General features: G+C 41.9%; 1 protein-coding gene across 2 annotated transcripts in view; it reads left to right on the top strand.

The window, feature by feature from the left end:
• med13a (mediator complex subunit 13a) overlaps positions 1-13,301 on the top strand; it is an 88,070-nt gene that overhangs the window by 73,187 nt on the left and 1,582 nt on the right. For both annotated transcript variants that reach the window (XM_081354830.1, XM_081354831.1), the window contains 14 exons: positions 586-1,502; positions 2,090-2,257; positions 3,659-3,882; positions 4,783-4,972; positions 5,274-5,676; positions 5,822-6,041; positions 7,930-8,121; positions 8,939-9,162; positions 9,465-9,607; positions 9,921-10,079; positions 10,832-11,011; positions 11,153-11,310; positions 11,527-11,691; positions 12,432-12,532. In XM_081354830.1, coding sequence (XP_081210956.1) covers positions 586-1,502; positions 2,090-2,257; positions 3,659-3,882; positions 4,783-4,972; positions 5,274-5,676; positions 5,822-6,041; positions 7,930-8,121; positions 8,939-9,162; positions 9,465-9,607; positions 9,921-10,079; positions 10,832-11,011; positions 11,153-11,310; positions 11,527-11,691; positions 12,432-12,532 — 3,444 coding nt within the window. The remainder of the gene's footprint in view (positions 1-585; positions 1,503-2,089; positions 2,258-3,658; positions 3,883-4,782; positions 4,973-5,273; positions 5,677-5,821; positions 6,042-7,929; positions 8,122-8,938; positions 9,163-9,464; positions 9,608-9,920; positions 10,080-10,831; positions 11,012-11,152; positions 11,311-11,526; positions 11,692-12,431; positions 12,533-13,301) is intronic.

The following is a 13,301-nucleotide window of genomic DNA, read 5'->3' as shown; positions in this document are numbered from 1 at the left end:
TCAGAGAGCAAAGCGAACACTGTGTTCTTGAACATCATATTTGATGTCAGTAGAAATTCAGTGAAATCGAGAGAGAGGAGGGTAGTGTTACGAATGGTCGTTGACAGTGATAAGTCTGGTTGTAAAGTCTACGTTTGTTTAAGTCAGTTCAAAAGCCCTTTAAGAGCTAGTTAGGCGTCTTTTATAACCCACAGCAGCTGGGGGAGAGGGCCACGTCTTCAAATGGGGGACCTTCAAACGCCTGCCTGTTTTTAAAGGCCACCGGGAGCCACACTCGGCATTCTCACACACAGACACACAAACACGGTCCATGTGGCACAAGCTGTGCTTTCATTTCTTGCACAGCTGCCTGTTGGACCGTCTGTCTAAAAATAGTTTCTTCTCCCTCCCCCTGAAGGTCTTCTTAGGATACAAGTACAGTACTGCAGCTCATAATATATGTCCACTGTGTTATATCCAATAATCTTTTTTGTTGGTGAGAACAGGATTGACGAGACATTTTAAATGTCGCTCATTTGTTGTAGGGCTTGATTTCAGTGATGCCCAAATTACCCTCTTGTCTTTTTTCTGCTTTCTTCACTCTAGTGAAAACAATGCTATGGAGCAAGAGTACATCCAGACGTATACACCCACTCAAACCCACACGCCATTCTTGTCAAACAGCGCCCCGCCCAGCAACAGTGGCACAAACATCCTCCCGTCCCCTGCCACTCCTCGTTTTTCAGCTCCTACCCCTCGTACCCCACGGACACCCCGGACGCCCAGAGGCCCAGCCAGCGTACAAGGTTCCCTCAAATATGAGAACTCGGACCTGTACTCGCCAGCCTCAACACCCTCCACCTGCAGGCCGCTCAATTCTGTGGAACCTGCGACGGTTCCCTCCATCCCCGAAGCCCACAGTCTATACGTCAACCTCATCCTGTCGGAGTCTGTCATGAACCTGTTCAAGGACTGCAACTTCGACAGCTGCTGCATCTGCGTATGCAACATGAACATCAAAGGCGCTGACGTTGGTATCTACATCAGTGACCCCAACATGGAGGCCCAGTATCCCTGTACTTGCGGCTTCAGTGCCGTTGTTAATCGACGCTACGGTAATGGCTCCGGCCTCTTCCTGGAAGATGAGCTGGATATCATCGGACGGGGTTCAGATGTGAGCCAGGAGGCGGAGAAGCGCTTTGAGACGTTACGGAGCATGTCGCTGGAGAAGACAGGGGGTGGAGGCAAGGATCGAGTCCCGGATGAGCTTATCTCTCTCCTGCAGGATCAGTGCACTAATCCCTTCTCCCCCATCCTGGCATTGGACCCCGAGGGACTGTCTTCCCAAGGGCCAGGGGGCACCACTGTACCACCATGTGTGCGTGTAGAGGAGAGGGACTTTCACAACGACTGTTACCTGGCTCTAGAACACGGGCGGCAGTTCATGGACAACATGTCCGGTGGGAAGGTGGACGAGACTCTGGTGAAGAGCACGTGTTTGCACCATTGGGCCAAACGCAGCGGTAAGAGATTAGAGCACATTCAACGTTTGTTCACGTCTTTTTTTAAAAACCAATTCCTCTCATTAAGCTGGTACATTTAATTATCACAGATATAATCACAAAAAGAGGAAGACAATCACATATATAAATTTTAAAATAGTCATAACAACTTGGTCACAATTTTCCCTACTTAATTTCATACACATTCCTGTTCTTATTGTGTCTTACAGTTAATTGTTCCCAGTCCTTCCTTTTTAGAGTGTTGACCAAATATTACCACTTATGTGTTGTTCTAGTAATGCATTGACATTTCGGCAACCAAAAATATTTTTCATATTGAACAAAAGTAGTTTTGGAGTGCAAACTTTTCCACTTGTGTTTTTGGCTAAATGAAAACTTCATTTTTGGATATGGTGTTTTTCATAAAAATATTGTTTTGATATATATATATATATATATATATATATATATATATATATATCACTATATTCTACTCATGTTTATATATGATAGTAAATATTGAATATTGAGAGATTTAAGTGTCTATATTAAACTATATTAAAATTCTCTCTCTCTCTCTCTCTCTCTCTCTCTCTCTCTACACACAGCGGTGGATGTGAGCGGGCTGTGCTCTCAGGATGTGTTGAGAGTTCTTCTCTCTCTCCAGCCTGTTCTCCAGGATGCCATCCAGAAGAAGAGGACCGTTCGCTCCTGGGGAGTCCAGGGGCCTCTCACATGGCAGCAGTTTCACAAGATGGCTGGAAGAGGGTCTTACGGTGAGCAACAAGGGTACTTAAAAGACTAAAAAGGCCAACACAATTTTTGGAGGGGAAATGTTCAAAATCATTATTGTTATGGATAATTATGTATTCAAGATTGTTAATAGACTTTGAAACTGATGTCAGGGGGAATCTTGATAGCGCTCTCCTGTAATGGTTATGCACTATGCAATTAATGTTGCGCATGCGTGTTGCAGACCATCGCACTGTACCAATTTTCCTGACTGATAAGCGATCCCATTTTTGATGCATAAGAGAAACATTAAACCACAAACGTGCCAAAAGCAGAACGAAATAGAGCTGTTCGTTTGAACTGCGCCACAGACTATTTATCAGATCAGCTCAAAGCACACCACAGTGTGAGCTTAGAGCGAATGCATTTACTTGCTGACCGTTTCAATCACACCACCACTAAACAGCACTGTAAGATCCAGTGAGAATTGTTTGAATTTGGCACAGAGCTCTCCCATGCAAACCACAAATCAAATGCCTTCTGATTTAAACTAGTTTAAAGCCAGGTGAAATAGCGTTGAAAACAACATTTAACGGAAATCAGGAGTAACATTGAGTCACAACAACACAGTTAGAAAGCTTTCAATCCACAAGTTGCCAACATTCACCATGATTTACTGTAGTAATAAACCATGGGATTGTTTTCATAACTGAAACCATGGGATTGTGACAGAAATGTGGGAAATTTTTATAAAATTGTATTATATTATTAATGTTAGACATTAAAATGGATAATTACAGTATTTTTTATTAAGCTATAGCCGTTTTTGTGCATTTGTATTATACTAAATGTCTTTAGGCTATTGCTTTTCATAACAAATGCCATAGAAACATGTTACATGCTAGTCAATGTTACCATCCTATAGTTTTGATTGTAGGAGAAAATTAGTTAATTTTTAACCTTTTTGCTCTATTTTAAATTTTAACATGTTTAAATTTGTCTTTGTGTCACTTGTATAATAGTACGGTGATGACTCATAAACCATGTGTATATTGTGTTGCACGTAATGGTAATTTGCAGCTTGCATTTGCACTCCGCGGCTCACCACACCTAGTTTTGTAGCATTTTTCAAAACTGTGGTGAGAACTGACTGCTGCTGAAACAAATATGACCCTTTAATTTGTGAAATGCTCACCTGTTTGACGTGTTTGTCATGTTCTGATGATAAAACCACAATTAATTGTCTGGGTTCTACAGCTTTCACTCAGTAAGCAAAAATCTGCCTTTAAACTTGAAAGAAATAAAGATTGGACATTTTATCGTGATAATTATCAATATCGGCTGATATGAACATTTTTGTTGTGATAATTTTTTGGCCATATTGCCCAGCCCTACTCTCCTGTCACTCTGACTCTCACTTTATTTCCTAATTTACTCCTCTCCAGGCACGGATGAGTCTCCGGAGCCTCTGCCTATTCCTACCTTCCTGGTTGGGTATGAGTATGACTTTGTGGTGCTGTCTCCCTTTGGCCTGCCGTACTGGGAGAAGCTACTGCTTGATCCCTTTGGCTCCCAAAGAGACGTAGGATATCTGGTCCTTTGCCCGGACAGCGATGCTCTCCTCACCGGAGCAAAGAGCTTCTTCAGAGAGTTGACAGCGGTCTATGAGGTAAGGGAGTTTGTCAATCTTTACTTTAATGTTCCAGTCAGATTTTTGTCTGCCACTATCCACCTTATTTTTCAACTAAGAAGTAAGCTATTTCCTGTGAATGTGAGACTTTCCAATTCATTAGCCGCTACAAGTAAATAAAGTGCAGTAAACTGTAAAAGTATTTGCGCAACAAACCAGTGTGTTCATGATTACGATAATAAACTAAAATAATGTGATACTAAATAGCACATTTCAACATCAATCAGCATAACAGAGTGTTGCTGTACTGCCAAAATAATTGGAACTGACTGACACTGGAAGCCTTGCATGATCAAGTTAAAAATGTTCATGCCCACTCTTATGTTAAAGGTGGTATCAGTGATTTCAGGCCCAAAAATATTTTTATCACATTCATCTAATCTTTCCTAACGATCCGCTAGCTGCCCGCCCCATAAGCATGCCGTCAAAAAAACGCGTCTCTCCAGGCAGCCTAGGCTCTGAGATCTGCACACAAAAACAAATGGTTTAGCCAAACACTCAAAACCAAAACAAACAGTGTTCCAACCAATCACCGACAGGGGGAGGGTGTTGTGAGGTTTTGTGCTCGTGCACGGCTGCACGCGAAGCCAGAGCTGAAGAAAAAGCTGGCTCAAAACCTCCCCTCCCCCTGTCGGTGATTGGTTAGGAAAGATTAGATGAATGTGATAAAAATATTTTTGGGCCTGAAATCACTGATACCACCTTTAAAAATATTGTGGATAAATACAATCTAACAATGCAATAACATGCTACCATTTTTTAAGTGATGTACCAAAATGGATAGTTTGTGTTTGTTTCTGTGTCCACTGCACTCTTTCAGCATTTCCTGGCTTCCCTGTACTGCTTTCTTATTGGTCTCTTTATGTTTCTGCCCAACAGTCTTGTAAGCTCGGTCAGCATCGACCAATCTCCAAAGTGTATGCTGATGGCATCGTTAGGGTAGGTGGAGCTGCTGCCAAGAAGCATTCAGAACAGCCAGTCAACGATTGGTTCCTGAAAGCGGCTGGTGGCAGCAGTGATGCATTTGCCAAGCTCAAGCTGTTTGCCCAAGTCTGCAGACATGACCTCGGTAAGACCATCTCTCTCTCTCTCTCTCTCTCTCTCTCTCTCTCTCTCTCTCTCTCTCTCTCTCTCTCTCTCTCTCTCTCTCTCTCTCTCTCTCTCTCTCTCTCTCTCTCTCTCTCTCTCTCTCTCTCTCTCTCTCTCTCTCTCTCTCTCTCTCTCTCTCTCTCTCTCTCTCTCTCTCTCTCTCTCTCTCTCTCTCTCTCTCTCTCTCTCTCTCTCTCTCTCTCTGTTGTTCCTATTGTCAAGAAAAATAAATCAAACAGTATTTGTCACTAATCTTTGTTTTGTCCCTTCTGTTTCTTCAGCTCCATACCTCGCTACACAGCTATTGGACAGCTCCCTCCTCATTCAGCCAAACCCTATCCCTTCTTCCTCCCAATCATCTTCCTCGCAATCCTCTTCCAACTTACAAACCTCAATGGCCTCCGGAGGCTCCGCCCTCAACAACAACAGCGCTGCCAGCAACAGTGGCTCAGGCCTGTCAGGCAACACCAATAACACCTCCTCCTCCTCCTCAGGCCCTCAGGGCAGCAGCATCCAGTCTGCCAAGCCCAGCTCGTTCCCTCCCTATGGAAGCATGGGAGTCCAAGGTAACAGCTCCCAGTCTGGGGCTCTGGGCCAGCAGGCTGTCACCCAGAACTCGAGCCTCTCTGGAGACAATTCAGCCGTCAACAGCCAGACTCAGGGGCCATCTGAACCACCAGAGAGGTACGCAATGTATTTGTTGCTTTTTCTTGTCATAATAGTGGCATCAGGTATACATTTACCCTGAAATTGTGATGCAACTCTTAAAATATTCAGGTTTTGTTTTAAAAGCACATTTAAGACCCTTTCTTTTACCCATTTTTTTCAGCACTATGGAGAGAGAAAAGGTCGGAGTTCCCACAGACGGAGAGTCCCACGCCATCATGTACCCACCTGCCATCATGATTTATGTTGTGGACCCCTTCTCATATGAGGAGGCGGAGCCAGGGACGTCACAATCAAGCATGTGGACGATGGGACTCCTCCGCTGCTACCTGGAGATGCTGCAGGTCCTACCAGCTCATATACGCAACTCTGTGTTTGTACAGGTAGGTACAGCCGCTTTACCTCATACTCTACAGTGGACACATCTTTAAAGGTGCCGTAGAATGGATTATTTTATTATTTTATAATGTTTCCTGGGGTGCCCTTATAATGTTAGTATGTTTATTAGATCAAAATTTGTTATAATTTAGAAATAAAAGGCATATTTCCTAGCCTTATTTCATACCCTGATCTGGACACTCTGTTTGAAGGGGCGTGTCTGCTGTGAGACTTCAGTGTAAACGCCCACTGCTGTGATTGGCTGACATGCTTGCATATGAAATATCTGGCATTACATGTAGAGCTATCTGGAAAACATTTACTATTACAGCGATTATACGTTTTTACTATTACAGCTATCGGGATTAACGAATCATGATAAGTTTTTTTAAGTATTTAGATCTATTCCAGCATTGAGCAGATGACAGCCTGTCGATCGCGTGAATGAAGATCTTATCACTGCAACGCGATTTACTGATGCATAAACAGTGTTGAACGACTTTGAGAGAAAGATTATCTGTCTGGACTTGAACAATTACACATCAGAAATTCACATAACCCACTGGTTCTCCAGAGGCTCGGATGAAGGAGCTAAAAAAATATTTTTGTGTTCATTTGTAGTTACATCCAAACACTGAGCAACTGCCATGCTTCGTTCGCTCGTCTGCAAGCTATGGTGTTTGAGACTCACTGTATGTCATGTCCATGTTCTGAACTCTTGTTATTTAACTATGCCAAGATAAATTCAATTTCACATTCTAGGGCACCTTTAAAAGCCAATTTAAAGGTGCATAGCGCAAGATTCTGAGTTTTTGCAGAACTATGCCACCTCTGGCGGCAAGCGAAACTGCAGCCAGAGATGTGCACGCTCACTAGACAAAAGTTTTCTTTTTTTTATCTTACGTGGAGTTTGCGTTGGTGTTTGAAATGAACTACAAGCAGGTCTCTTACAATCCATCTTCTACGGAGAATGCCGGCGAATACACAAACCTGCCAGACATAGCTATGTGAGCGTGCTGTGAACGCGCATGACGTCACGCCCAGTCTAAAATTCCGTCCCGAATCCCTCTTATTTATTTTACTTTACAGGATTATAGAGACAATCTCAGTGATCAGAGAAGGGCTCATTCAGCCCATCAGGCAATTGTTTAAGCATGTATGTGTTAGAAAACGGGTATTTTTAACATGAAAAGTTGCTTAATGCACCTTTAACATTTCACAATGATCTTTGCATATATGCGAATGGAAGTCAACAGAACAAAAAGTCTAGCGCAGTGGTTCTCAACTAGGGGGCCTCAGAAACTTCCAAGGGGGCCTCAAGATGACTATACATTTTTTAAAGTAAGAGAAAACAACCATTAGAATGAGCTAATAATCTATACATTTTTATTTTATTTCACTGCCTCAACAAGGGTTCCCATGGTTTTGAAACGCCTGGGTATATGTGGAAGCCTAATTTGAATCTAGATCTGGAAAGTAATGTAAAATCTTAAAACTCCATGGCCATTTTATAATGAATATACATGTTTGTATTTATGCCAAGCTCTAAAATATTTTATCAGATTGTGAAATTGAATAAAAAATATTCTGAAAATGATCTTTCATCTTTATCCAGTTAATTTAAGAACAACTGGAAACTTCATGTAAATTCATTGCTTAAATGTAAATTCATTGCTTAAAAAGAGTGGGAAGAACATTCTCTTAACTTAATTGTTGGGCCTTTGAATATTGTTGTGGACAATGGAAGGCCTTGTAATCAAAAAAAGTTGAGAACCACTGGTGTAGTGTGACTTTATTGCTACCTTTTCTTTCCTTTTTGACACCAGAAGAATTTATATAAAGACAATAGTAAAACGAATCACTGTTTTACATCTGTGCACTTTGTGTTCTTAGATTGTCCCCTGTCAGTACCTGCTTCAACCTGTAAGGAGTGAGGAGAGGCACCTCTACGCCCAACACCTCAAGTCTCTAGCCTTCTCTGTCTTCACCCAGTGCAGAAGACCCCTCCCAACCTCCACCAATGTGAAGTCACTGACGGGTTTCGGCCCCGGCCTTGCCCTCGACACCTCCCTCAGGAACCCAGATGTGAGTAAGGGTCCAGCAGTTTGATCGGTTGATAAATTCAGAAGCATTTGCCTTTCCATTGTATGGAACAGAGTAGCTCAGACAGCCACCAAAATGTCTTAAATCTCAAAAATATAAAGTGTTCCTGTTTTTAAAGTTACATTGCTAAAGCTCTGCCAATACCTTAGACTGACTGAGCTGTTGCTCTGCCATGTTAAAGTGCCAGTCCCTTGTGTCAAAATGAACACCCTGATTTGAGGCTCCCAGAGCCTGTGGTTCTAACCTCCTCCATAGAGCTCCTGCACCGCCAGCCCATTCAGACTCTTTAGTGGCTCTCAGTGCTGTATGAGAACCCGGTGACGTGTGGAGACTGTTACACTGACCTCCCTGTCCTGGAACAAAACCAATGGGGACTCGAACAACCCAACAGTTCTCTTTCCATTATCTGCTTGGGCAGCTCCATGAGACCTCCCTAATGGGATCCGGCTTGCATGTTTTGGCAGCGGAATCCGAAAGCTCCACTTGCTCTCCTTTCTTCACCGAGCTATTTGTAGAATCCAATTTTCTCGCTCCACTCGCTAGCACTGTTTCTCCCACCCTACTTCCTTTCCCACTCACAAAAGAGATGTGACTACTTGGTGGGGTTTATTGATTTTATAAGAGAGGAAAAAGCTATATTGATGTGTGCACGGGTATGACCACCATTAGTCTGAGGTTGATGGTTCGACCTTAGACCCTCACTTTTTCCTCTTTGCTGTTTTTTTTTGGGGGGGGGGGGTTAGGGGGCAACTTAAGTTCTATCACTATTTTATTTTGACATTTGACTTTCTTGCCACAGAGACCAGAGTGTCTGCGATTGTACACGCCACCTTTCATCCTGGCCCCAACGAAAGACAAGCAAACAGAGTTGGGCGAGACTTTCGGAGAGGCGTCTCAGAAGTATAACGTCCTTTTTGTGGGCTACTGCCTGTCACATGATCAAAGATGGCTGTTGGCCACCTGCACGGACCTGTACGGAGAGCTACTGGAAACCTGTATCATCAGCATAGATGTACCCAACAGGTGAACTACAACTTTACAAGTGTTCAGTAGCATAGTGGTACATATAGGTGGCGCATTAACTGTCATATAGGTGTCATATCTAAATATTGCTACCTTAGTCATGACAAATGAAAGACCTAACACCTTTGTAACACATTTACTTTAATCTCCATAATGTACCTCTTAAATATAACAAATTTACACATGTGACTAATTTCTAATCAGGTTTAAAAAATGTAATCAAAATATCTAATCATTTAAAATATATTTAAAGCCTTTGTTTTTAGAGGTTTTATATAATTTTATGTTTTTTGTCATCTCAGAGCAAGAAGGAAAAAGGGATCTGCCCGGAAGCTGGGCCTACAGAAGCTTTGGGAGTGGTGCCTGGGTTTGGTTCAGATGACATCATTACCATGGAGAGTGGTGATTGGCCGACTTGGACGAATAGGTCATGGAGAGTTGCGAGGTAATGCCAATGTAATGCTTTTAGGCCTTTAGCCTTGGCGATATTCACAATACAGTTGGATTTGAGTTGTTACTGCTTTTAAAAAAAAGGTTGCTACATAAATATGTTAATATTGATAAAACATTTAAAAAATTCTCAAGAGAATTCTTTTAGGTGGCACATTTCTAGATAACTGCTCAATCAGCATCCTGGACCAAAGCAAATTAGTCTTATAATTCATTTTTAAAGTCACAAGGTTTGTTAACACTGCAGTGCAAACATGGAAGTTTTTTCCCCAAGGAAGTAAATTTATGGTTTTCTTTTCCTCTTTAAGACTGGAGTATTTTACTGAGCAGAAGGAATCTGCAGTCAGTGTCTCGGAGGCTAAAGGAGAACTGTAGGCTGTGTGGGATCTCAGCAGCTGACACTCCCAGCATCCTTAGCGCCTGCCTAGTTGCCATGGAACCCCAGGGCTCATTTGTCATCATGCCAGGTAGAATCACACTTCCTGTTTCTCTCCGTATGGTGCGCATGTTGTCGTCCTCATTTTTATAGCTAGTTTGTTGCGTTAGAAGTAATTAGTGTGCATAGGTAGTTAGTTTTTGCTTCTTTTGTGGCACAAAAGGGACTTGTGAAAAACAAGGTTTTTTTTTCTTTTCTCCAAACTTTCCAAACAAGTTTCAAGAACACTTAAATGCATATTAAACCGGAATAGAATGAAATACTTAAACAATGAAAAATTGCACACTTCAGCTTTAAAATATAGGCCCACATTACTGTAGTCATGCGTCTCTTTTCTGTGGATGTGAATGATAGCCTCAATGTGTCATAACGCATGTGTCTGCTGTCCCTATCTGATATACGCTCCTGTCCTGTGTGTCTCGATCTCATAAAACACTTTTCTACATTCCTATTGATTCCTGTGCTGGTGTGATGATACTGAAGATCGATGGCTTTATTTGACAAAAGCTTTTTATTCTGTCATAGTATCAAGATGTATTGCATTTGATGGATTTTGCCCATCATTCACATAGCTTTGAGAGCTACAGGGTTTTTTTTATACTAGGATACCTATGCAAGGAAAAAACAGTCTTGTTCGTATTGAATTAAACTTATTCAAAGTGAATTTCAATTTCAGACAAACCTGATTCACTGATGGAAGTAACTTCTAAGAATAGTACTTCCATCCATGAGTTCATTTTCAGTCTCTCATTTTTAATCTTTTCTGTCTCTGTTCTTTTCCAGACTCTGTGTCAACAGGTTCGGTGTTTGGTCGAAGTACAACTCTGAACATGCAGACGTCACAGCTGAGCACCCCGCAGGACACGTCTTGCACACACATCCTGGTGTTCCCCACCTCTGCCTTTGTTCAAGTCAACAGCTCCAACTACCCGCACGAGGACCTTGCCTTCAACCCTGGCAATGGTGAGTACTTTTTTTTCCTCCACTCTATTTTACTTGGTAGCCTGTGTTTCTGTCCCACTTGGAGATGTTGCAATATGAAACCGTTGTACCAGATTTAATGTCATGTTTATACAAATCCTTGAATCCTTGCTTCATCTCTAGATGGATCGGATCCAATCGGTGGCATCTTTGACCTCCTGGAGCAGGAAGGTAACGACCTGGTTGATCCTGACATCATAAGCATCCTCCCTGCCTCACCCACCACGTCACCAGTTCACTCACCAGGATCCCAGTACCCCCATGGAGGAGATGGGAGCAAGGTAACTGAGAGTCAAGTTAATTTACCTCTAATAAGGAACAAATAATCAGAATATTCTCTTGCAAGACCTTGTAAAGGTTAATGACATGACCTTTGAATAGAAGACACAATGGATAAGATTAGTTGATAGAATAAAATATTACTTTTATCAGCTTTTTAAGGTTTTAAGTGATTAACTGAGTAACTGACATCTTCATGTCTTTTCATCTTTTTTCAGGGTCAAAGTACAGACCGTATGGAGTCTCACGAAGAAGCTCCCAATATCCTCCAGCAGCCATTAGCTCTGGGCTATTTTGTGTCCACAGCTAAAGCAGGTCCACTGCCTGACTGGTTCTGGTCCGCATGTCCTCAGGCACAGAACCAGTGTCCCCTTTTCTTAAAGGTAACTGCTCTACTCATAATGCAGAAATGCTTCTGTTGAGATTTGTACAATTTGTATTGCAATATTTGTATAAATCACATTTCCCTAGCAAATCCTGATTCATCCCCCCAAAAATACTGCATAAAAAGTGCAAAGTAATAATTTTTATCTGGCATTAGACTATATGCAGAGTGATTTGCCCAAAATATTTTGTCCAGAATGTCATTTTCTTGTTGACTTAGAGTATCGCCTCCATGTGATACTGCTCCCATCTACCTGTCATTCTTTGTCCAGGTCACATGAACTTCTGTTTCCCCCTCATGCAGCATTTATAGAGAATCCTGCAATGAGGGATTTTTAATAATTCAGTACTCAGTGATTGGGCCAGACTGCTGTTGGTGTGTATAAGAAAGACAAAGAAAAAAAAATAGGCTGATATATGTATACGTAAATAGAGAGAGGGAATTGAGCTCACAAAATGAGCTCAGCATTTGATTTGATAAGCAGCTGTTAGTGTGTTGCTGACTTGTTGACTTGTACACAATTGAAAAGTCTGGAGCAAACTGTTCCTTAATTAAGGAAATTGTAAACAGTGGTATGAATGTTTCTGGCGTCTCATGTTTACTTGTTCATGGGCTTGTCAGTTTAATTCATACCAGGCCCTGACAATGAGAGCTTTGTAGCTTGTTTTGGGTGGGCGTGGATTAATAGATGCTGTCGGCTGAAAATTTCCTCTTTGCCTCTCTCCTTCTCTACTCCAGGCCTCTCTACACCTCCATGTGTCTTCAGTGCAATCGGATGAACTTTTGCACAGCAAACACTCTCACCCGCTGGACTCCAACCAGACCTCTGATGTTCTCAGGTAACGCTCCTCTAAGTGTTTGAAAAGCTATCTTCTATTGCAGAGGTTCCCAAACTTTTCCATGACAAGGCCCCCCAAATACCACTAGGTTCTGGCCAAGGCCCCCCTTTTGCAGGATGTGTTATTGAACCCACCGACAATACTACGGCAAATGTAGAAATAAATAAATAAAACTTCTAACATCTAAAACATCAGATTATGTGATGGTGTTTGATACCAGCCAATCAGAAAGATTATAGAGATGCACCGATTACAATTTTCTAGGCCGAGTTTGACCTGCCGATACAGATTTTAGCCCATTCCGATGTCATTTTTTCTAACCACTTTACAGCACAATATTTATTTTCTATATATATATTTTTTTATAAAACACCACTTTTACCCAAACTGATTAATACCCAACCCAGATTAATAAAAACAATTTTAAATGGGTACATTTTCTATAAATATTTTTGAGTCTTCATTTTCTTTTCTGACATAGCCTACTCCAGTTCTTGTTAAAACACACTATACATGCAAATTATGTGCATTTTAGGAACTTTTTGTGTGAAATCATATTTATTTTGTCCATCAAAAGTGTGCTTTCACTTTAATTGAGCGTGAGCAGCGCAGCAAAAATAGACTCGGCGCCGAAACCCTCTGCTTCACTACTGCTCACGCGCTGCTCCTGCTCGCGGTGTGAATGCACTCATTGAACATGCACGGCGAAAAAAATTCACGCCGCTCGCGCTTGCGGTCTGACACGGCCGTAATTCATAAGGTTTCCTAC

The sequence above is a fragment of the Scardinius erythrophthalmus genome (assembly GCF_964197995.2).
Source record: "Scardinius erythrophthalmus genome assembly, chromosome: 23".
Taxonomy (NCBI): domain Eukaryota; kingdom Metazoa; phylum Chordata; class Actinopteri; order Cypriniformes; family Leuciscidae; genus Scardinius; species Scardinius erythrophthalmus.
Note: the sequence above shows the minus strand (reverse complement) of the source record. Positions and strands in the feature narration are given on the sequence as shown.